This window comes from Panthera leo, chromosome C2 (genome assembly GCF_018350215.1).
Source record: "Panthera leo isolate Ple1 chromosome C2, P.leo_Ple1_pat1.1, whole genome shotgun sequence".
Classification (NCBI taxonomy): domain Eukaryota; kingdom Metazoa; phylum Chordata; class Mammalia; order Carnivora; family Felidae; genus Panthera; species Panthera leo.
In genome coordinates this window covers 124,249,875-124,276,136 of record NC_056687.1, presented here as the reverse complement: position 1 = coordinate 124,276,136, position 26,262 = coordinate 124,249,875, and the positions used below count along the sequence as shown (strand labels likewise).

General features: G+C 38.5%; 1 protein-coding gene across 9 annotated transcripts in view; it reads right to left on the bottom strand.

Annotated features, from left to right (window-relative positions):
* Positions 1-26,262, bottom strand: part of PIK3CB (phosphatidylinositol-4,5-bisphosphate 3-kinase catalytic subunit beta) — a 175,603-nt gene that overhangs the window by 10,243 nt on the left and 139,098 nt on the right. For all 9 annotated transcript variants that reach the window (XM_042954650.1, XM_042954656.1, XM_042954657.1 and 6 more), the window contains 3 exons: positions 12,115-12,293; positions 11,121-11,230; positions 9,576-9,654 (listed from right to left, as the gene is read on the bottom strand). In XM_042954650.1, coding sequence (XP_042810584.1) covers positions 9,576-9,654; positions 11,121-11,230; positions 12,115-12,293 — 368 coding nt within the window. The remainder of the gene's footprint in view (positions 1-9,575; positions 9,655-11,120; positions 11,231-12,114; positions 12,294-26,262) is intronic.

Here is a 26,262-nt window from a genome sequence, read left to right as displayed (position 1 = left end):
AATACAGCATAGAAGGTACCTGAAGATTTGAGATTGAATTTACAAGAGTGTGTGCTATGTGACCCAGCTTAACCTGAACAGCTGGCCAAAAGAAAACAAACAATAGGAACAGTGAAGCACGCATATTTATAGAAAGAGTAAAAAAAAGTTTGGTGAGAAAATGGTATTCATTTGGAAATGAACCCTAAAGAATTAAAGTTCCACATATTTTAAAAACATGGGGTCAGAGTACAAAAAGTCAGCAGAGATCTCCCTGGACAGACAAGTTCCTTTTTCTTGTTAGATACTTGTTGCTTCCCATAAGAGAGACACTAGGTTTATTTCTAGCACTCCCACATGTGGTTTCCTCCCTTGGCCTGAGGTCACACAATGAATTTCATTTGATGCTATATGTATTTTACAGTTGAATAGAATGGGTAAAATAAAACAGCAAAGAGAAAAGAACTTGGTTGGGAATTAATTAAGGCAATGGAAGGGAGACAGGGAAACCAAAGGGACTCGCGAAAGAAAAAGCTCTTTTGTTCCCTTTCCTTTTTTTCCTGCTTCTCTTCTTACTAGGACCTGCACCCCGGCCCTACATATGCCTTAATGCGTGTCCTCCTCGTAAGGGACAAAGAATGGTATCTTTGGAGTCTTCCAGCAAAATTGGTAATATCGAAACCACTGGCACTAGGCATCTCAATGCCAAGACCGCTGGTTTCAAGAAACAAGTGACTCTGATAGACACCTGGCCTCTGTCCTTGTTCTACCTGGTTTCTGGACACCTGACAGGACATGTACACCACACGACTGTCCCCAATAAAAACCCCCAAAACCTCAGATAAAACCATACTCATGCTCCTTTCCTTTCCCAGTGTTCCAGATGGTTCATCTGTATCTGCTCTCCCTTTATCTTCAAAAAATTCTTCCACCTCCTGCTGGCTCCCAAATAATTTCTATCCTGTGTGAAACCAGGGACCCTCTTGGCTGTTCCTGCAGGACCTTCTCTGAGTCCTTGGATCTGGCCTGGCATCAAATCATTTGATAAAATGATAAAATCATTTTAGCAGCAGTTTACTTTATAGGAAGGGTCAGCAAACTTTTGGACATTAAGCCAGATAGTAAATATTTTGGGCATTACAGACTATCAGGTCACTACTCAATTCTGCAGTTACAGTATAAAAGCAGCCACAAGACAGTATGTAAACAAATGGGCCGTGGCTGTGCCAATACAACTTTATATACAAAAAGTAGGGGGTGGGCTGGGGGACAGTGTAGACCAGACCCTCTGGGTTTATGTTCCTCAGGCAGAGTTCACAACCACCCATTCCTCTTATCCATCCAGTATTTCTTACATGTATGTGGTTGACTAAAAAACTTGATACCTGTGCAAAACTAATTCTATTTTTTTACACCATTATATTATAAATTCCTCCTAATTTAAAAGCAAAAGTCTGTCACTTATAGTGCTCAAACGGTCCTTTTTAGATACATTATAATCTCACTCCCTTATTCCAATCATATCTGTAAGTCCCATAAAAGGAAAAACACCAACAGCAAATTGCTCTTTCTACTTCAACAGCACTAAAAAGTTTATCCTGCAAGGATCCAAGACTAGAAAACTCTTGCTTTCTTTAAAGAAATAAAACCTCAAATCAATGGAAAATTACTATTTGGGGCACCACAACACTGTGATAAACAAAGGGTTACTACTAAACATGTCTTCCCATGATTGTTTTCTTGCTTAGACTGGTAAAATGAAGAAATAACATCAAGTGTACAGTCTGATAGACCTGGATATGAACTTGGCTCCTTCAATTAATATTTTTGTAACATTTGACAAATTGTTTAAAATCCCTTGAGCCTTGGGGCACCTGGTGGCTCAAGTGATTGAGGGACTGACTCTTGATTTCAGCTCAGGTCATGATCCCAGAGTTGTGGGATAGAGACCTAAGGGTGGAGCCTGCTTAAGATTCTCTCTCTCCCTCTGCCCCTCTCCCCCACTTGTGCCCTCTCTTAAAAAAATAAAAAAATTAAATTAAATTTAAAAAATCCCTTTAGTCTTAATTTTCCTCATCTGCTAAAAAAGAATAATACCACCTCATAGAATATTTTTAACTTACATGACATTACATAGATGAAGAACCTAATACTATGCCTGGTTTAGCAAGGAATTTTTTTTAATTTTTGACATTATTTATTTGGAGAGAGACAGAGACAGCATGAGTGGGGGAGGGTAGAGAGAAGAGAAGAGAGGAGGGAGGGAGGGAGGGAGGGAGGGAGGGAGGGAGAGAGAGAGAGAGAGAGAGAGAGAGAGAGAGAGAGAGAGAATCCCAAGCAGGCTCCACGCTGTCAGCACAGAGCCTGATGTGGGACTCGAACCCAGGAACTGTGAGATCCTGATCTGAGCCAAAACCAAGAGTCAGATGCCTAACCAACTGAGCCATGCAGGCGCCCCACAAGTGTCTTAAGTTTAAAAACCCTAAAATATATTTAGTTATGAAGAAAACAATTCAAATTTCAAAACTTAATCAGGAAATACTTATAAGAATAAACTCAATGTCACGTATAACTATTTCCAACAAACTTGTGGACAAAGTTGCTGTAGATTCTAAAACACATAAAAATTACAGATAAAGTCAAAAAGGTTTTATAAATAGCTATGGTAAAGAAAGAAAGAAAAGGAGAACTCTGGGTCCCAGAAACTATTCATAGCACTGGCTGAGCAAACTACTAACTTGGCTGACAATTTAATGTCCATGAGAAGAGAGCTTGGCCTTGGGCCAATAAGAGACAGGATCTAGGCCTGTGATCCTAAACAAAGCTGGGGATCTGAAAGCGCTAGCGCTGTCAAGTGTATGAAGAGGGAACTAGAAAATGTCTGCTCACTGACCAGAAGATGTGGCATGAAAGTCTGCCATCTATCTTGCGCACTAGATGGGGGGAGGAGGGGAACTTTCATGAAAATGCAGAAACTCAAGCCTTCCTACATTCTCATGAGATCCAAGTATAAATATAATCTATGAAATATGAGAGCATGAAGGCTAAGAGTTAAAATAAAAACCGACTGATTGTGTGTAAAGACCTTGGGGAACAGTAGAAATTAAGCACAAACTCATTTTGGGAGGGTACTTTCATACCCTAGGGAGCAAAGGACCCCTCAGAGAAAACACAGTCGACACTAATAATGAATTCAAAACCAAACATTATTAACTACTACATTAACTATTAACTACATTAACTACATTATTAACTATTAACAAGGAAATGAAACTGGACAATGCAGAAGAGAAATTTAGTGAACTGGAAAGACGGTAAACAAGAAACTACAAAGAATGGCACATAAAAGTGGGAAATAGGTAAGACAGGTCAAGAGACATGCAGGACAAAACAGGAAAATCCAACACACCTCTATTAAAGCTGCAGAAGACTGTGAGAGTTTTATAGGAACTAAAACAAGCTGTATTTTCGCTAATTGTAGAGATACACTGAGAATAGGGGGGAAAAGATAAAAAGAAATCCATACACTAACAAACTATAGTAAAATTGCAGAAACCAAAGGCTAAGAGAAATTTGTTTTCTGCATTGGGGTAAAAAAATACCATTCAGACTGACAGCAGATTTGTAAAAAGTAACAGGTCAGAATACCAGGTGCCCCTAGACAAAAATGTAAAAACACTTATTTTAAGTATATTCAAAGAACTAAAAGAAATCATGTCTAAAGAACTAAAGGAAAGGAAAGCCTGAGAATGAGGAATTATGATCATATAGTCTCTATTATTAAGAAACAAATTATTTAGGGGTGCTTGGGTGGCTCAGTCAGTTAAGCATCCAACTTCAGCTCAGGTCATGATCTCATGGTTCCTCAGTTCCAGCCCTGCGTCGGGCTCTGTGCCGACAGCTCAGAGCCTGGAGCCTGCTTCAGAATCTCAGTCTCCTTTCTCTCTGCCCCTCCCCCGCTCTGCCTCTCAAAAATAAATAAATATTTTTTTAAGTTTTTTAAAAAAGAAACAAATGAAACAAATTTAAATTACCCAAATAAAAATTCTGGAGTTGAAAAGGAGAACTGAAATATAAAATTCACTAGACAGACACAATAGCAGATTTGAGCAGCCGTGAGAAAAAATCCGCAAACTTTAAGACAGATCAAGTATCCAATCAGAGGAACAAAAGAAAAATAATGAAAAATTAACACAACCAGCAAGTACATAATGGTTGTACAGAGAGAAAAAAGGCAAAAAAGTATATGAAAAAAGCTAAAAACTTCTGAAATTTAATGAAAAACAATAATCTACACATCCAAGAGGCTCAATGAATTCAAAGTCAAATAAACTCCAAGAAGGACTAAACATATTATAACCAAACTGTCAAGATTCAAACAACAGAATCTTGAGGGGTACTTGAGTGGCTCGTTCGCTTAAGCGTCGGACTCGTGATTTCGGCTCAGGTCATGATCTCATGGTTAGTGAGATTAAGCCCCACATCGGGCTCTGTGCTGACAGCACGGAGCCTGCTTAGGATTTTCTCTCTCCTTCTCCCTCTCTCTGCCCTCCCACAGTTCACATGTGTGTGTTCTCTCTCTGTCAAAATAAAATAAATAAACATTAAAAAAAAAAACAAAAACACCGGGGCACCTTGGTGACTCAGTCGGTTAAGTGTCCAACTTCGGCTCAGGGTCATGATTTCACAGTTTGTGAGTTCAAGCCCCATGTCGGGCTCTGTGCTGACAGCTCAGAACCTGGAGCCTGCTTCAGATTCTGTGTCTCCTTCTCTCTCTGCCCCTCCCCTGTTCATGCTCTCTCTCTCTCTCTCAAAAATAAACATTAAGGAAAAAAAAAAAGCCAGTTACCTTGAAAATAATGAGAGATGTGACCAATCCCTTACAGGGATTCCCCTCACCCCCTGCCAAATTAAATAATTTCTGATCAGAAATCTTGGAGGTATGAAAGCAGTGGGAGGACATGTTAAAATGTGGTGAAAGACTGAAAATAGAGAATTCAAATTCCAGTAAAAGTATTCTTCAAAAACAAAGGAGAAATTAAGATTTCCCAGATAAATAAAGAGAATGAACAGAAGTTGGAGGACTCACTTCTGAATTTCAAAACTTAATACAAAGCACAGGAATCAAGAATGTGCATAAAAACAAACATGTAAACCAATGAAAAAGAATTTAGAGTTTAGGTAAAAACCGTCACATTTATAGTCAGTTGATGCATGACAAGAGTGCCAAGACAACTTACTGAAGAAAGAATAGTCTTGGGGTACCTTGGTGGCTCAGTCAGTTAAACGTCTGACTCTTGATTTCGGCTCAGGTCATGATTGCACAGTTCATGGGATAAAGCTCCCCATCAGGCTCTGCACTGACAGCACAGAGCTTGCTGGAGATTCTCTCTCTGTTTCCCCACTACTCCCATGCTTGTGTGTACACACTCTCTCTCTCAAAATAAACGTTTAATAAATAAATAAATAAATAAATAAATAAATAAATAAATAAATAAATAATAAAAGGCTATTCTAAAAAATGTATGACAGTAAATGGAAAATACTGATCAACTAGACAACTAGACAATTCTTAACCTCTAGACTGACTCAAGAGGGGAAAAAAATCTGGTAAGTCCAATAATCAATAAGAAAAATCAGTAGTCAAAAAGACCTAGACTCCAAAATCAACACCAGAACCAAATCTATGCAGAGAGGGAAGAGGGGAAAGCACACTAACTTTGCAAATAAAATCTGCAAAATAAACTATAGAAGAATATCCTTGAAAATAATTGCACAGAGAAAAATATTTTTTTAAATAATGTACTAAAAAGTATAAACCCCTAAGGAACCTAGGTAATTTATAGCAATGGAAAACACAGTACTTTTCAACACTGAAAACAATACTGAACCAAAATATTAATAAAAGAAATGCAAATTAAAGTTCTATGGAGATACCATGTTATATCCATTAGATTTGCAAAAAATCAACAAGTTAACTGGCAAGGAGATACTTCTGGGTGGAAACAACACTGGTACAACCATTTGGACAATGGTGGTAAAGTTGAAAATACATATGTCTCGGGGTGCCTGGGTGGCTCAGTCGGTTAAGCATCCGACTTCAGCTCAGGTCATGATCTCGCGGTCCGTGAGTTCGAGCCCCGCATCGGGCTCTGTACTGACAGCTCAGAGCCTGGAGCCTGCTTCGGATTCTGTGTCTCCCTCTCTCTCTGACCCTCCCCCGTTCATGCTCTGTCTCTGTCTCAAAAATAAATAAACATTAAAAAAAAAATTAAAAAAAAAAAAGAAAATACATATGTCTCATTTATGAGTAAGCAATTCCACTTCCAGCTATTATAAACTAAAGACATCTTCCATATGTGAATGGTGAGCTATTTAGAAGTGTTCAAACTCCCAACAAATTTTTTGTTATTGCTGGAAAAAACAATGAATGTAAATAGCTATTAACAAAAGAATGGATAAACTTTTATATTTATTCAAAACATTAACAAAGAAGTGAAAATAACAAATTAGAACATCACATATTAATCTTATTAAATCCTGAAAAATGTTGTGAGAAAAAAGTAAAAGTTGCATGTGGTATGATAGCATTTAAAGTTCAAAACATACAATGGATACAAAATGTATAAGTAAAGCACAAAAATCTATATATTATAGCTTTAGAATAGTGGTTAATTCTGAGATGTGAGAAAGTAGGATAGAATGAGAATGCATTAAAATTTTATCTGCTTGTTTAATTCCTTTTTTAAAAAAGTCAGTTGGACGGAATGGGAAAAGATATTTGCAAATGACATATCAGACGAAGGGCTAGTATCCAAAATCTATAAAAAGCTCACCAAACTCCACACCCGAAAAACAAATAACCCAATGAAGAAATGGGCAGAAAACATGAATAGACACTTCTCTAAAGAAAACATCCGGATGGCCAACAGGCACATGAAAAGATGCTCAACGTCGCTCCTTATCAGGGAAATACAAATCAAAACCACACTCAGATACCACCTCATGCCAGTCAGAGTGGCCAAAATGAACAAATCAGGAGACTATAGATGCTGGAGAGGATGTGGAGAAACGGGAACCCCCTTGCACTGTTGGTGGGAATGCAAACTGGTACAGCCACTCTGGAAAACAGTGTGGAGGTTCCACAAAAAATTAAAAATAGACCTACCTTATGACCCAGCAGTAGCACTGCTAGGAATTTACCCAAGGGATTCAGGAGTACTGATGCATAGGGGCACTTGTACCCCAATGTTTATAGCAGCACTCTCAACAATAGCCAAATTATGGAAAGAGCCTAAATGTCCATCAACTGATGAATGGATAAAGAAATTGTGGTTTATATACACAACGGAGTACTATGTGGCAATGAGAAAGAATGAAATATGGCCCTTTGTAGCAACGTGGATGGAACTGGAGAGTGTGATGCTAAGTGAAATAAGCCAACAGAGAAAGACAAATACCATATGTTTTCACTCTTATGTGGATCCTGAGAAACTTAACAGAAACCCATGGGGGAGGGGAGGGAAGGAAGGAAAAAAAAGAGGTTAGAGTGGGAGAGAGCCAAAGCATAAGAGACTCTTAAAAACTGAGAACAGGAGCGCCTGAGTGGCTCAGTCAGTTAAGTGGCCGACTTCGGCTCAGGTCATGATCTCGCGGTCCGTGAGTTCGAGCCCCACGTCGGGCTCTGTGCTGACAGCTCAGAGCCTGGAGCCTGTTTCAGATTCTGTGTCTCCCTCTCTCTGACCCTCACCCGTTCATGCTCTGTCTCTCTCTGTCTCAAAAAATAAATAAATGTTAAAACAAAACAAAACAAAACAAAAAAACAAAAAAAAAAAGAAAAAAAAAACTGAGAACAAACTGAGGGTTGATGGGGGATGGGAGGGAGGGGAGGGTGGGTGATGGGTATTGAGGAGGGCACCTTTTGGGATGAGCACTGGGTGTTGTATGGTAACCAATTTAACAATAAATTTCATATGTTGAAAAAAAAAAGTCAGTTGGAGACATACTAACATCTGTCATTTAATTGCTAAATATGTATTAAATCCCAAAGTAAAACACATAAAAATTATAAATTATTTTCTATACTTTCATGTATGAAAGAGTACACAATTTAGAAAAATAAAATATAAAGAATTAGGTAAAAGAGGAAAAGGTAAATTCTGAGATGTGGGAAGGCAGGACAGGAAATCAAGAGTCAGATGCTTAACCAACTGAGCCACGCATGTGCCCCTCTTTCCAATTTCTAATTTTAAAGTAAATTCTGGAAATACTAGAGGTATAAATAAACTTGATACAGAGAGGTTAGTATTAATTTACAAAGACATGTGAATACTCGTGTTTTTGTTGCTTCAATCGTATCTTAAGCTATTTTATCATTTAACAAAATCTTGGCTAGGAAATCAGTGGTATCCAACTGTTCTTGTATGTTGGAATTGTATGTTGTATTTGTACCTATATGCTGGAATTGATGTGTTCACATAAGTATGACTAATATTTATTTTATATCTTGTATGAATAGCCTTTTCATTTTTCTCCATATTTCTTTTTTTTTTAAAGTTTTATTTATTTACGTAATCTCTACACCCAACATTGGGCTCAAACTTAAGATCCCAAGATCAAAAGTCACACTCCCTTCTAACTGAGCCAGACAGGTGCCCCTCTCCATATTTATTTCTATGAGCTCTTTAAATATTTAGGATCATTATCCCTCTGTTCTGTTCACTATAAATATTAGGCCCAATGTGAGGCTTGACTTTTAATTTTGTAGGTTTGCAAGATTCAAATCTTATACTGTTAGGTAAATAACCAACATTTTGTTTGTGATTCTCTTCATTTGCTCCTGACCTTAGAAGATCTGACATTGATTAAACTTAAAAAAATTTTTTTCAATGTTTATTTATTTTTGAGAGACAGAGAGAGACAAAGCATGAGGAGGGCAGGGGCACAGAGAGAGGGAGACACAGAATCCGAAGCAGGCTCCAGGCTCTGAGCTGTCAGCACAGAGCCCAACGTAGGGCTGGAACCCACAAACCATGAGATCATGACCCAGGCTGAAGTCAGACACTTAACTGAGCCACCCAGGCTCCCGATTAAACTTTTAAAATCCATTATGTTTTCTTTTTTCTGTTGCCATAAACCTGTTCTGCTGTCTACCTCTAATAATGGTGACAAGCTAAAAACCCTGGAGCACACTTGAACACTTCCCTTTAGGGAAGGTAGAGGAATCAGTGTTACCAGGCTAAGAAGAGGGGCAGGCCATTCTCCGGCCTTGTCATTCTCATGACCACCAGTGCATCCTCCCTGAGAGTACCCTCAGAACCATAGGTTAGAGTGTGACTTTTGCTGCCTGTCTAGGCTTTACTGAAAGTGCAAACCTTTCTTTCTGGAGTCTCTGTAACATACACAGTTTTACATCTGATGAAGTTTCAGTAAGACAATGCATTTGACAGTATACCATAGAACTATAAAATGTTCTATAAATATTACCATGAACACCAGTTAATAATAATAGCAGGAGGGAAGGAATAAAATTTTTTTAAATTTTACTATGGAAGGAATACAACATGAGACAAAAATAAATTCACTAGAAATCTCACCGAAGATCCAGACCAGCTTCTTTCCAAAGTAAATCCATCAAGCGCAACATCTGGAGTGTCAACATATCTTGTCGTAAATCTAAGGGGGGAATACTCTGCTTTATTATAAATGCTTTCCACGTTATGTCTAATAACATTAATTCAAGACTACTAATTCAGACAGAACTAAAATCAATGACCAATAGTGTTAATATTTTCCCAAAACTTTAATGTTGAGTATACTTATTTTGTTAAATATTAGGTTTGCTGGCTAGCATGTGCCTGTAACACTATTTCAGAAATTAAGGTAAATTTTTTTTTGAGAGAGAGAGAGGGAGAGAGCATGCACGCTCGCACAAACAGGGCAGAGGGAGAGAGAGAATCCCAAGCAGGCTACACCCTCAGTGTGAAGCGTGATGCAGGGCTGGATCCCACAACCCTGGGACCATGACCTGAGCTGAAACCAAGAGTCAGACGTTCAACTTACTGAGCCACCCAGGTGCCCCAAGGTAAATAATATTTTTAATAGGGGTGTCTGGCTGGCACAGGCAGTTGAACATGTGATTCTGGATCTCAGGGTCATGAGTTTGAGCCCCACAAACTCACATTGGGTGTAGAGATTACTTTAAACAAAATAATTTTCAATTGTTTACCATGTGTAAGCTACAATACTGATTGTATGGATGCCGTAATACTGTATAACACAGTAATGGCTATCTACAACATCTATACAATTCACACTGCTGATTTTTTTCTTTCCTGGTTGCGTTTAGGGATGCACAGGAAGTTCTTAAAAATCACATAAGGAATTGTATGATAGGTTACAGAATTGTAACAGTTGATTTTATTTGTTATCATATCCAAGGATAATTTTGAGGTAACAGAGGGCTTTGAAAGTATTGCCTTACATAGTAACATTCATATCATCGAGTGGGATTAGATGTCTAGCAAAACACTACAAGTTCTTTTTAAAATAGTTGTAAGCACACATATTATGGTAAGCATATTTACTAATGTACCTTTTATTCTTTTTAATAAACCCAACATACAAAAACTATAATCCTTATGACCATGAAGAACCTGAAGTGCAATGAATTTTACGTGACTTATCTGTAATCATAACAACTAATGAGTGGTGGCTGTCTGGTTGGTGTAATCACCTCAGAGGCATTTCCTGTCAAAAAATATGAGTCATTAAGACATTTTAATTAAAATATAAAAATATGGCAGCAATATCAAAATTGCTGTCACTGAAACAGAATGTATGAATATACTACTGAAAATACTGTACTTCACAAGCTTCTTACCAAAGAATTAAGACAGACTTTGTATTTTGTAGGTAAAAAAGATTTATTAGAACAGTGTATGTAAGTAAGCTGTAAAGATATTTTCTAAGAGGAAAAAAAAGGGATTCACAGGACACGCCAAATTCAACCTTATGACCATTGATAGCTACCTCTGGGCTTGCATCTGTTATACGTTTACACATCATTTTTCAGATAAAGCAAACTGACAACAAATGAAAAATACTAAGGAATTTGGTACTGTAAAAATCTCAGTACATACCATCACCATTTTTAAAAATCACTCCAACTGAATCCTCACCAAAAACTTTGTTGTTGTACACGAGCCACAAAGGCTTCATTTTGGAATCCATGTATTTACATTTTTCAACACTGAAATCAAACAAGGGGGAAATTAGTCCACTTCAATTTAAAGAAATGGCAAGACTGTAAATTTTGCCATGATGTATTTATTAGACTTGGGGAAAACCCTCACCTGTTCCAATCAGGTCTGCAGAAGTCAAAACTAGAACATTTCCTCTTGGTAAAAAAGCAACTGGGGTGACAGTTTTGGTTGGCCTGTAGTGATGCCAGATGGGCTAGACTGAAAACCCAGATTTGCCCTTCTCACTACCTACGTTTAAAATTCTTCCTTTTCTTTCTTCTTTCCTTTCTTTCTTTCTTTAAAATTCTTCCTTTCTTTCTTTACTATTCTTCCTTAACTCTATGTTATTACAGATAGTCAATAACAACCAGATCATAGCATTAGATTAAAATTAGGAATATTATAACTTCATTACTTCTTAAAGGGGGATCAACTTTGAATCCTAACACAAGAGGATACACATCATTACTTTCCTATTATTACTTTTCAAGGGAATGAAAAAGTGAGAAATAATTTTCCAAATCAATTTAAGATCTAATTTTGAAATAGGAAAATAATAATCTATGATGGTTGCCAACATTTTGCATACATAGGATGTTCAACCCTTAGAAACCAGTAACATAGAAAACAAATGTAATCACATACAACTGAAAGGAAAATACCTTGTAATAACTTTCATGGATCCCACAGGTAAGTTTAGCTAGTAGGCATACGTCCCAGTACACACAAAAATAACCTCTGAGAAATTTAAGAGTTTCCTTCTTTAAATATACAGTACTTACTGGGGCTAACAGCTAGCCTTATTGCTCCTGCAAGGCAGTCACTCAGAAATTCTTTCTGCATTGCTTTTTTTATGGAAAAGTCACTGAGCACAGCAAAGATGGTCACTTACTAGAGTTCTGAGAGGATGACACACGGATTCAGAGGTGACTGCAGGTCAGAGAGGGCTTCCCGGTAAGCATTCTGTTTTAAACAAGTATGCATGGCCTCCTTCCCTTTGGCTCTGTTTAGCTTCATTGCATTCAGTTTGATTAAACTATTTAAAGTTTTTAACTTATTGAGTGCTTCAACCTGAAAAATAAGTTTCCCCACCAACAAAATTTATTTATGGTTAAAAATAATATAAAATATTATAGTATCATGTGATATTAATTAATAACTAATCCTTTCCTCTCCCCAACACAAGCCCTCAACAACCAGCCAAAGTAAAATCAGTGCTTAGCTTATGACAAACATATTAAATATAACAAGACTAAAAAACTTATTTTTATCACTTGTGACTTAAAGTACCATTTTTCAAACGTTCTTCAATCCTTTTCTTAAATAAAGTCTTAAAAATCAGAGAAAAGTAAAAGGACATAAATTGTGGGTAAGAAGATGACACTTAAAGTACTCAGAACTCTGCAGCTCACTGAGTAGTAGAATTTGAAACACAATCTGAACCACTCCGTTTGTTCAATTCCATAGTAGAAGAGGAAAATCCTTGTACAAGTAATCCTGGGGATCCTGTCATTCAACCTTAACATCTAGTTTTTGTCATCACTCTTGTGTGATATCTTCTCAATATATTCTCTTGCCATGAATAGTATAGTTAAATGAATTATAGTGTAATAAAATAAATATGAATATAGATAACAGTATTTGTTGTCTAAGTCTATAGTATTTGTATGAAGTAACTTCGGCTATCAAAACTTATGCAAATAAAAAAACTTTATGCAATTAGTACAAGATCAATCAACAGTGCCCAACTGAATCAAAACCATTGTGTTTAAAAGTCAACTTCACTGTTTAATAACTGAGGTCTTTCCGTGTCATGTTATGCAAAAATCCATTAGAAACAGCCTTGGCCAACCATAAGTCATAAGAAAGGGTATTTTATTTTGTTATTATGTCATTAAAACTGAAACAGCTTGTTAATATAAACACATTTATATTAACATGTAAATTATATATAACAAGCATATAAAACATCTATACAACAAATATGAACACCTTGGCTTGAACTTCCATGAACAGGAGATTTATTTTACATAATGTTTTCGTTTTTGAACTTTGCTTCTATGAAAAGAAACCACTAAGACTCTGTAGGAATGTGAATTCAGTCATGCAGTTTTTATAGACAGGCTGAGGGCTTGCTCACAGGAAACTGGAAGGTTCTATGTAGCTTGATGAAAATCGAGATGGCTGAAGCTTGCCAAGTTAGCCACAGACACTCCATTTCTCAACAGTTTCAGGAGCTGGACAAACACTGGTGAAAAGGGAACCAGTTGAAAAACAGACTGTGCAAACAGGAACTTTTTGAAGTATTTCAAATTTGAATTTCTTCTATGTTTGTACAGTTGCGAATTTCAGGCCCCATCACTAACTGTATTGATATCCATTTCCTGGAATAGTGTCCTGAATACCCACATGGCCATAAGTCAAAAACTTTAAGTGTTTCAACACCCTATCTTTTCATAGGTTTACAGTAATAACAAGAACTGCTATGTAAAGTGTACCGCCTCCCTCTTGCTACTCATCAGTCAAGAGTAAAAATGTAATCATACATATGTCATATGTACACTGTTATAAAAGTCAAGCTGAGGTTGGGGCACCTGGGTGGCTCAGTCAGTTAAGCATCACACTCTTCATTTTGGTGCAGGTCATGATCTCACAGTTTGTGAGATTGAGCCCTGCACGGGGCTCTTTGCTGATAGCACAGAGTCAGCTTGGGATTCTCCCTCTCCCTCTGTCCTTCCCCTGATCACTCTCTCTCACTCAAAATAAATAAATAAACATTAAAAAAAAAAAAAAAAAGTCAAGCTAAGGTTCCCAGAAAACCAAGAAAATGTACAATGTGGTTTGATCATGAGTGAGGTCAATTCATGATGTAGGACCTCATCAAGCAGGGCTTTACAAACTTTGGTAAAAGTTCAGGGGAGATCCTTTCTACATGCTAGGTGAGATGCTGCTGGATTCATTAATCAATCAATGAAGTCAATTAGATCTTAAAATTCACTGCTGAAAATTTTGTGGCAGCTTCAGGATCTGATGCAAACTTCCAGTGGCATTCAGGAATGAGAAACACAGGTGTGGTACCATGAACCCTTTTGAACTTACTGTCTTTCTCACCATTTCCCTCTTGGTTCTGAGCTCTGCTCTCTTTGTATCAAGCTCCTGATCTAACTGGTTTTCCTTTATAGAGCAGGTCAGATTGAGTTGGCAGACGTATCTGCCCAGAGCTAAGCCCCTAGCCTTTCAGAACACAATTTCCCAGGTAGAAAACCCCAAGTCTTAGTTCTGTCCCTGAATTCCACATTGGAAACTGCTGACAGTTTAGTCTGCAATTCTCCATTTGTTTGAAATCTTTCCCCAGATTCCTTGTTGGGAACTGCTGGAGGCAGCTGTGGTTCTCCATTTTATTTGGAATGAGTCCATCCTCCATATTCCTTGGCATTTGCTGGTTTATCCCTTCCAAAGTCCAAGGTTCCATGGGAATTAGTGGTGCATACAGGCCCTTTCTTGGCCAAGACACAGTAACATCTCTCAGTTACTGTGGTATAATAAAATGCACATATTTTTTGGTCTTGTTTTGTAGAAATAAAGGCTACTCCTAACAGAGATCTCAGAGGTCAAAAAGCTGCAAAAAATGGGCCATGCAGTCAAAGGCTGTTAGGGCATCTGCCACTTTAAGAAGACTCCTGTAACAGGGTAAGTTGTTCATGAAACGGGTTAGACTGACACTAGGTCAAGAAAATTTCTGTGCAACAAGGGACACTGTAAACATGCCATAATTCCCAACCCTACCACGTCTCTCTTAGGTATTACTTTAAGAAACCCAAAGGTCTAGCTAAAACAAACAGGATCCCTTAAATCTAAAGAGTTGAACACACTACCTTCCAGCCCAACTGCTTATTTTATGTCTAAGAATTACATGTAGGGGAGCCTGGGTGGCTCAGTTGGTTAAGCATCCGACTCTTGGTTTTGGCTCAGGTCATGATCTCACAGTTCGTGAGTTCGAGCATCACATCAGGCTCCATGCTGACAGCCTGCTTAAGATTCACTGTCTCCCTTTCTCTCTGCTCCTCCCTGCTCACTGTCTCTCTCTCAAAAACTAAATTAAAAAAAAATTATTAAAAAAAAAAAAGATTTACATGTAGAGGCCACTTTTAGACAACAGGCTTGAGCAATGGAATGTAAAGCAAGGCAAAAAAAAGACCCACAGGAGCCACTTGGCTGAATACAGACAGACCCATCAGGTGACCCACCTCAAAACATCCATAAGCCCAAACAGACCAACAGGCTACTGACAAAGAGGCACAGTCACCAAAAAAGAGAAAATTCCATAGGTCCCCATACCTCCTCACCTTCCCCCTCTAAAAACAGCCCTAATCTACTGCCACATTGCAGAGAGTCTCTCCTTTGCTGTCCTGCCAGCCTCTCTTGCAGTGTACTCAATAAACTTCTATCTCCTTTGTTCTGTCTGCCTGGGGTGAATCCTTTCACCACCCTGAACTATTCACCCAATCATCGCTCCACATTTGAGGCCCTCATCCAATCAGGAAAAACACCACATTACAGTCCAGGAAATTTCAGATAGCTAGTAAAATGGCAAAATCTTACTAATGAAAACCTAGAAAGGTAACGTTCATTATGTGGAAATTTCCAATTAGATAAGACATTTAGGAAATGCACTTGAAAGCAAGCATTCCCAAATTAAACAAACAGAATGGGATATCCACTTATTAGTATGCAGAAATCTCCAGAAGGTTTCAAAATTCCAAAATAGTTTCATTGAAAGGTTCATTTCAAAAGCTAATGAAAAATTAAAGAGAAAAGGTATTTAAAACAAAAGACTGTAACAGACTGAGGCATAAAAGTGATGTAATTCCTACTGCTCTCCTCTATCCTTTGAGTATCAATAACCCTCTATCTGAACTGCTTTTCCACTCTAAAGACACTGTTAAACAGTTAACTTATAAAATAAGACCATTTGAGGCTACAGGCCATTCTCTGCAGGTTATCTTTCACATCTTGCTCAAAGGCTGAACTGAGGGCCACAGTCAAAGAATTTCTTAAACCAGGGAGGACCCTGAAATCTTTTGTAAAGAGATTACCTCTGGAGCCCAGTCAAGAGAGGGAAATAAAATTTCACGCTGTCCCTTCCTTTCCAGTTCCTGACCAATTGGTTATTGATCCTTTCTCTCCCAGAGAAGGCTATTTCCTTCTTGCTGGTCTTGTTTCTTATCCTAGGAACTTGGCTTGGCTTTCTGGTCACCTGAGATATGCAAGTTGTTCTTTTGGCTATCTTTGGGAGTTACTCTAGATCTTGGGAAGACAGCCTCTTTTGCATCCACTTTGAAGATGCCTCTTAGGTCTATGGGACTGTTTAATACAGCCAGAGACAGTTAACCGTCAAGGCTGAAATCTTACAAGATATTTTAAAGGACTGAATAACTTTATGATCAGAAATTTGGCCAAACTGGAAGATAATATTCAGAGCCTGACAGGAATTTTTTTAGGCCTTCTCCCCTAAGCTAAATTGGAAGCTGATATTCAGAGCCTGACAGGAATTTTTTAGGCTTTCTCTCCTACACTTACCCACAGGGAAAGAAAAACACTCTAACATAGGTGGATAGGTGTGTTGGCCCTTCGATATAATTTAGGCAGCAACCCAATTCTTTGAGGAATTAAAAACAGCTGCCCTTGTTTTACAAACCTAGTCTTTACAGGACCAGAGATGTAGCTCCAAAAACAACTCAAAATCCACCAATACTTTTTACCAAACCCCAAATCTCCCCTATTTATCTCAGTAGGCTTGGAAGTATTATAAATTCTGGTCTTAAGAGAACAAAAGTTATAGGAAGAGCTTACTTTTTTTCCCCCTGTGCCTTTAAGATATAAATGTTCTACCAGAGTATTCTCCATAATTCTTATCTAGACCATCTCTTTGACATACAAACTTCAGAGAGGTAACTCTTTAATTTTTTTTTTTTTTAATGCTTATTTATTTATGAGCGAGAGAGACCGAGTGCCAGCGGGGGAGGGGCAGAAAGAAAGGAAGACCCAGAATCCAAAGCAGGCTCCAGGCTCTGAGCTGTCAGCACAGAGCCCAACGTGGGGCTGGAACCTGTGAGCCACAAGATCCATGACCTGAGCCGAAGTTGGGTGCTTAACCGAGCCACCCAGACGCCCCAATTCTTATCAGAAGGGAAAAAAGGTCATCTGGAACTTGACTTGTTAAGGACAAGATTCTTCTCCACAAGTATTAGAAAAAGTTGTATTCACCTAAGCAGGTAACCCGATCTTATTCTATCTGTTAGAAAAATAATTTAAAGCCAACTATTTTTGTATTATTGTATCTAATCCATGGTAGTAATTTAAAGCTATAAGCTATAAGGTCTCTGTTTGCTTCCATCTACGTTGGTGTGTGTGTCCAGACATACGTTTTACATGTGTGGTACTTTCTACCTCCAAATGGTACTGCCAAAATTAATCTGTAAAAGAGCTCTCTTTAAACGGCTTTTAAAAAAACCAAGCATTTGCATAAACTTAGTCTTCATAAAATTCTCAGAAATATAATAGAAACTATCCCAAATGTTTTTCAAGTTCACATGCTCTGGAATAACTTTTGGTAAATTAAAGCAAGTTTAATAAGTTCATTGGTTGACTGGAAACAGGCATATCTTTAGAATTATCAAGATTGAATATAATGTAGATAAACAACTTTTATTCTACCTGAATTTATCAGCTAAATTCATTTCTGTTCTAGTCTGTCAGCAAAAAATAACTTAGAATGATGCGTGATTTTGTCTAATGACTCATGAAATTTTCATGGGTAAAATAAACATAATTGTTGAGAACAAATGATTTAAACAGATATAAGTGGAATAAGAGGTAATAAAGTTTTTAGCAAGAATTATATTTTATTCTATGTGTACTTAAAAATAGCTTCCAAATCTCTGGTAACTTGAAACTTTAGAACTCTCCTATGTTAAAATAAATATAATAGAAATCTGTTGAATATTTAGATCATTTCCAAATAAGAAAATACCAAACCATTAATTATTAAACACAGGTTTATCTACTTTTGGCTTACTACAGAGAAACCAAAAGATATCTGGATGTGTTAGTGCACTGGAAAACTGAAGAAGGTCTATGCTTCTAGAAATTATGAAAAGTATTCATGAATTTGCAAATCTAAAAAATGCTGGTATAACAGTTTATAATTCCTTAACTTCTTAGTTTTCACTAGGAACTAAGGTTTCTAAGGGTTAAGAATTCTTTTTTCGGGGGGTGTGCTTGGGTGGCTTAGTCAGTTAAGCAACCAACTTCAGCTCAGGTCACAATCTCTGCTGTCAGCAAGGAGCCCCACTTGCAATCCTCTGTCTCCCTCTCTCTGCCCGCCCCCCCCCCCCAACCTTGTGTGTGTGCTCTCTCTCAAAAATAAACATTAAAATAAAAAAGAATTTTTTTTTTTTTTTAATGTTTTGAGAGAGAAGGCATGCACAAGCAGGGGAGGGGTAGAAAGAGAGAGGGAAAGAGAGAATCCCAAGCAGGCTCCACACTGTCAGCACAGAGTCCTATGTGGGGCTTGAATTCACGAACTGTTAGATCATGACCTGAGCCAAAATCAAGAGTCGGATTCTTAACTAAGCCACCCAGGCACCCCTAAAGGTTAAGAATTCTAATTAATATATGCAATTAAAACTACAGAAATAAGGAAAACATCTCCATATGCAAAGAAATCAAAATGTGTGTTTTTGGTAAAAAGTTTGAGAAATGAAGATACATTTTTGAGGAAAAAAATTGTAGAAAGTTTGTGAAAGAAGAAATCTTTGGAAAGGAATTTTATGTGTGATCAGGACTAAGACTGGAATAAATTTTAATATAAAAAGCAAACTGGTGCAAAATTAGAATTTGATTTTCTTTTTGTTAAAATGACAAAGGTTTTGTTCTGGTTTTTACTTGAAGTCTACTTTTGATAGCGGATTATGGAAGTTTTTTTTAAGTGATCTGCCTAGAAAACAAAGATACTGTGTTTTATCAAAATAATTTCTTGTGGTTGCTGTCTTTATCAGGTCTTTGATTACTTAGGAAAACTGAGTCTTCTCTAATATTAAAAGAGCTAAGTTCTGCTAAGAAAATCTAACTAAGCCCCTTCCCTAACTATTCACAAGCAAAATAAGACATCTCATTGGTTGGCTTCCCTGAAGTTACATAGTTGAGTTAGAAAGTACCTGTCTGGAGGCTTTCATGATTCAGGACTCACTCCTCTGATTATGGATAAATGTAAATGAGCCTGTAATCAGGTACTTTTCCGCAATTCTTAAAATTATTGCAGAATCTGCTGCTAAAACAAGAGGCCCAACAACCATCTTTAGGCTCTTTGGCCAAAACTGTTCTTGATAATAGGATGGCCTTCGATTATCTTTTAGCTGAGCAAGAAGGTATCTCTGCTGTGGCCAACACCACCTGCTGTATCTGGATTAACATTTCTCAGGAAGCTGAAACTCAATTACATAAGATGACAAGAGCAAGCCACTTGGCTTAAAAAGGTGACTCCTTCAACAGGGTCTTTCTTTGCTCGGTTTGTGTCTTGGGGACCATGAGTCTAACGTGCACTCCAAACACTGGGAATTATCCTGCTTATACTTACCATAACAATCTCTCTGGCACACTATATTCTCTCATAAGTTTTAAATGCGTGTTTGCAGCCACTAACCATCAAACAAATGAACTCCTTAAGACTGGAATGTCAAAGAACAAGGAGAATGACTGACTTCCACAACCTATGAATATGTAGGAATTAAGCAAAAAACATCATAACCTATGGATAATGTATACCATACAAAAGAACAATAAAAACTGAGAACTTCAGAATAGTATCTGATAGTGGTGCTAATGCTTTAAATCTTGATCACATCTCTGTTGAGCTTAGAGCATGATCAAAGGGGAAATGTAAAAGAAAAGAACAGGCCCAAAATGCTAGGCCACATCATCAAACTGGGGCTCAGTACCTAACCTAACTGCACTTTCAACCTCCCTCAGAAGTGCAGTCTTAACAGTCAGTCAGGAATTTCCTGGTCAGCACCATGAGGTAATCTGTCACATGGGCCCTCTCAACCCCCCAAAAGAAAATGAGGAAATCCACCTAATACGGGAAAGTGACTTTCATCTTTTCATCTGCTTATTGTCCCACCACATTTCTGCCTGTAAAACCCTTTTTTGCATGGCTCCCCCAAGTCCCCTCTACTAGATTAGCTAGATGGGACACTGCCCAATTCATGAATCAATTAATAAAGCCAATTAAATGGTAAAAAAAAAACCCAAATGGGTTTTATTCTCCATGCAATGAGAATTACTTTAGGGATTTAAAAAATGGAAATGACATAACCCATCTGCATTTTTAAAATGTCACTTTAGCTGCTGTGCAGAGAAGGGTCTGCATGTGCAAGAACGGAAACAAAGGGAGCAATTTAAGAGGTTGATGAAGACATGCAGGTGAGAGAAGATTATGAATTGGACTAGGACAATAGCCATAAACACAAAATACATTGATAGGCATGAGATATATTTAAGAGGACTATAAAATTAAGGGGACTAGGGGCACCTGGGTGGCTCAGTTGGTTAAGTGTCCGACTTCGGCTCAGGTCATGATCTCACAGTTCATGGGATCAAGCCCTGCATTGGGCTCTCTACTGTCAGCATGGAGCCCGTTTCAGATCCATCCTCTGGTTATTTCTTCTATACTGGAATGCATAATTGGAATGGATATACTCAACAGCTGGCAGAATCCCCATATTGGCTCCCTGGCTATTTTGATGGGAAGCGGAAGTTATTATAAGCTCCTCTACCTCAGAAAACAGTAAACCAAAAGCAGTAACCCATTCCTGCAGTGACTGCACAGTTGAGTGCCATCATCAAGGACTTGAGAGATACAGGGGTGTAGATTCACAGCCCCACTCGTCTTGCTTATTTGGCCTGTACAGATGACAGATGGGGCTTGGAAAATTACAGTGGATCATCCTAACATTAACTAGTGGTGTACCAAATATGGTTTCGTTGCTTGAACAAAGTAACACATCTCCTGGTACATGGTATACACCTACTAACAATTGCTTTTTCCTCCATATCTGTCAATAAGGAACCACAAGAAGTTTGCTTAAGCTGTCAAGGCCAACAATACACTTTCAATGCCCCATCTCAGAAGTATAGCAACTCTCCCGCCCTTTATCATAATTTACTTTGCAGAGATCTTGACTGCCTCTCCCTTTAACAAGACACCACTCTGGCACCTTTACATTGATAACATTAGGCTGATCGAACTTAGTGAGTAAGAAATAGCAACTACTTTAGATCTGAAGAAATTTGTATGTCTGAAGGTGGGAAATAAATCCAATAAAAATTTGGGACCTTTTATCTCAATGAAACTTCTAGGGTTCAACTTGCATGGGGCATATCAAGATATCCCTTCTAAAGTAAAGAATAATTTGTTGCTCTGGCCCCTCCTATGACCAAAAATGAGGCACAATGGCTAGTGGGCCTCTTTGGATTGTAAAGGCAACATACTGCTCATGTGGGTCATGTACTACAGCCTATTTACTGAGTGACCTAAAAGGGTGCTAGTTTTGAGTGAGATCCCAAACAAAAGAAAGCTCTGCAATGGGTCCTGATTGCTGTGCAAGCTGGTGTGCTACTTGGTCCATATGATCCAGCAGGTCTAATGGTGCTTGAACTGTCAGTGGCAGACAGAGATGCTATCTGGAGCCCTTGGCAGGCCCCTATAGATAAATCATAGCACCGGTCCTCAGAATTTTGGAAACGACACTTGCCAGCTCCTGTAGAGAAGTACTCTCCTTTAGAGAAACCACTCTTAGCTTACTATTGGGATTTAGTAAGATTGACTGCTTAACCACTGGCTACCAAGCAAGCATGTGACCTGAACTGCCCATTATGAACTGGGTGTTGTCTGATCCACCAAGCCATAAAGATGGGTAAGCAAAATAGTACTCCATCATCAAATGAAGTGTATATATAAGACTGGGCCTGAGCAGGCCCTGAAGGCACAGTAAGTTACATGAAGAGTGACTCAAATGTCCACGGTTTCCTCTTCTTGCTACACTACCTTCTCTTTCCTAACCTGCACCTATGTCATCACAGGGAGTTCCCTTCAACCAGTTAACACAGGAAGAGAAGACTCAAGCATGGTTTATAAATGGCTTTACACAGTACCTAAACACCACAGGAAAGCAGACAACTATGGAACTACAGCCCCTTTCGGAAACAATTCTGAAGGACAACGGTGAAGTGAAATCCTTGCTGTGGTGCATTTGGAAAATGCACCTTACTGTTTCACTTTGCCTGAAAGGATAAACAGCAATACATGCAATTATATACCAATTCATGAGCTGTGACCAAAGCTTGGCTTATGGCCAAGGACGTAGAAGGAACATGACTGGAAAATTAGTAAGAAATATGGGGAAGAGATATAGGATAGACTTCTCCGAAGAGGCAAAAAAAAAAAAAAAGTGTCCCATTGGATATTCACCAAAGGGAGTCTTTGGAAGAGGATTTTTATAATCAAGTGGATAGGAAAAACCATTCTGTGGACACTAGTCTGCCTTTTTCCCAAACACCCCTGTCATCACCCAGTGGGTTCATGAACAAGGTGGCCAAGATGGCAGGGATGGATGTTATGCATGTGTTCAGCAATATGGACCTCCACTCACCAAAGCCTACCTGGCTATGACCACCACTGTGTGTCTGCTATGCCAGCAGCTGAGACCAGCTGCTGATGAGTTCCTGATATAGCACCATTTCTCCCGGATGGACAGCCAGCTATCTGGTGACAGACTGATTACAACAGACTGCTTCCACTATGGAAGAGGCAATATTTTGTTCTTACTGGAATAGAAACTTAACTCTGGATATGGATCTGCCTTCCCTGAATACAATGCATTTCTGTCAAACTACCATTTGTGGACTCATAGAACACCTTATCCACCATTGTGGTGTTCTACACAGCATTGCTTCAAACAAGAAACTCATTTCACAGCAAATAAAGTGTAACAATGGACTCCTGCTCATGAAATTCACTAGTCTTAACATGTTCTCTACTAATCTGAAGTAGCTGGCTTGACAAAAGAATGGAATGGCCTTTTGAAGACTAACTTACAGTAGCAGCTAGGTGGCAATACCTTGCAGGACTTAGGCAAGGCACTCCAGAAAGCTGTATATGCTCTGAGTCAGCATCCAATATATGACAAGGGTTCTCCCATAGCCAGGACTCAAGGGTCCAGAAATCAAGGTTTAAAAGTCAAAGTTGTACCACTTACTACTCCCTCCAGGGACCCACTAGCAAAATTTTTGCTTCTTTTCCTGCAACCTTATGCTCTACTGGCACAGAGGTCTTAGTTATAGAGGGAAGAATGATTCCAATGGGGGACATGGCAATGACTGTATTGAATTGGAAGTTAAGACTCCAGCCCAGCCACTTTGGGCACCTCAAGCCTCTGGATCAACAGGCAAAAAAAGGCATTATGATGCTGGCTGGAGTGACTGATACTGACTATCAAGGAGAAATTGGCCTACTGTTCCACAGAGGTAAGGAAGAGTAAGCCTAAAATATAGGAGATCTCTTCTTAGCATTACCATGTCCTGTGATTAAGATCAATGGACAATTACAAGCTAACTTAGGTAGGACTACTAATGGCCTGGACCCTTTAAGAATGAAGGTTTGGGTCAACCCAACAAGTCAAGAACCAAAAGTGAAATGCTTATTAAAGGCAGAGGGAATACAGAATGAGTTGGAAGAAGGTAATAATAAATACCAGCTATAACCATATGACGAGTTACAGAAATTAAGCTTAATTGTCATGAGTATCTCCTCCTCGTTTTGATACGAATGTGTTTTTATATATGTGTGTATATATACATAAACATATATGTATATGCTATATTTACATACACAGTCTGTTTCCTTCTGGCTCTTTTCCTTTATCATGTAACCTAGACGTACTGATTTTATATCATAGTATTTAAGTGTTAATGTTACATCGCAGTATTTAATTTATAGTGTAGCAAGAACAGGAAACACCACTCAAGGATATTACCTCCTATTCTGGGGAAAATGTTAGTGCATTTTTGCTTGTACTGAAGGTATTTGTATTATGTTAGAAGTAATTCTCAACTTGCTACACAGTCTTTATTTGGAGATTAAACATGGTTGGCAAAGCTGTGTATACATGCTGAGTTGATCTGTGATGGTTAATTTTATGTATCAACTTGACTGGGCCATAGGGTGCCCAGATATTTGGTCCAACATCATTTTGGGTGTGTCTGTGAGGGTATTTTTGGATGAAATTAACATTTGAATGGGTAGACTGAGTAAAGAAGACTGGCCTTCCTAATACTAATGGGTATTATCAGAACCTGTGAAGTTCTGAATAGAAGAAAAAGGCAGACCTTCCAGTAAGTAAGAAGGAACTCTGCCAGCCCAGCTGTCTTAAGCTGGGACATAGGTCTTTTCCTAAAACTCCTTGGGTGTTAAACTTGTCTGCTTTCAGACTGACACTTTCTACTGACTCTCCTGGTTCTTAGGTCTTTGGACTCAGACTGGAACTTCACCATCAGCTCTTCTGGGTTTCTAGCTTCCTTAACTGAAGATCTTGGGATTTCTTAGCCTCCATAATCACATGAGACAACTCTTTGTAATACAATCTCACCATCCTCCTCTGCTTCATTCTCTCTATACAGCTGACCCTTGAATAAAGGGTTAGGGGTACCAACTCCACCTCCAGACCCACACAGTCGAAAATCTGGGTATAATTTTTGATTCCCCAAAAACTTAACTACTAATAGCCTATGCTGATGGGAAGCCTTACCAGTGACATAAACTGTAGATTAACATGTATTTTGTGTGTTATATGTATTATATACTGTATTAGCTAGAAGAAAGAAAATATTAAGAAAATCATGGGAAAATACATTTATAGTACTGTACTGTGTCAAAAAAATCAGTGTATAAGTGACCTCATGTTGTTCAAATTCATGTTGTTCAAGGGTCAAGTGCATACATACACTCTTATTGGTTGCTTCTCTGTAAAACATTAACATACTCTTCACTGAACTCACACCAACTAGACAAAACCTACAAATGTCACCTCCACTATGAACTCTTTCCTAATATCCTAAGCTTGGTTACATGCCTCTCTTTTGTGCTTCCATTATGTTCCCATAATGCTTAATCATATATTTCTTAATTATTGATTTGTACACCTTCTCTATGGAAATATAAACTCCTTGATAACAATAACATAACTGGGGCATCCTGGTGGCTCAGTCGATTAAGCATCTGACTCTTGATTTCAGGTCCAGTTCATGACTTCAAGTCCACATTGGGCTCTGCACTGACAGTGTGGAGCTGGCTTAGGACTCTCTCCTTCTCTCTCTGTCCCTCCTTCATTCATGCAGTGTGTCTTTCTCCCTCTCTCTCTCTCAAACTCAGATAACATAGTTTAAAAAAAAAATAACGTAACTATTTTCACTTCACATTACCAATACCTAACAGTAACCCTGGTATAGTAAATTCTGAGTAAATGCATATTAAACCATTAAGAAAACCTTCTTGTGTTTATTTGGATGATACTCATTGCAAGAAAAATCAATGCTAAAGAACAAGAGCATATTGTTGCTACCTGTCAATAAGAATTCTGGCATGAAGAAGCTAGAATAAAGGGCTGCTTTATTTTGATGGCAGAAATGCTCTCATCACATCCTTCAGGGGATGAAGGACCTACCTGGGCCATATCAAGCCTGGGCCATGGTTATGCTTCTCACTTGCAAGCAAGCTATCAAAAGACCTTTACTGGGGCGCCTGGGTGGCGCAGTCGGTTAAGCGTCCGACTTCAGCCAGGTCACGATCTCGCGGTCCGTGAGTTCGAGCCCCGCGTCAGGCTCTGGGCTGATGGCTCAGAGCCTGGAGCCTGTTTCCGATTCTGTGTCTCCCTCTCTCTCTGCCCCTCCCCCGTTCATGCTCTGTCTCTCTCTGTCCCAAAAA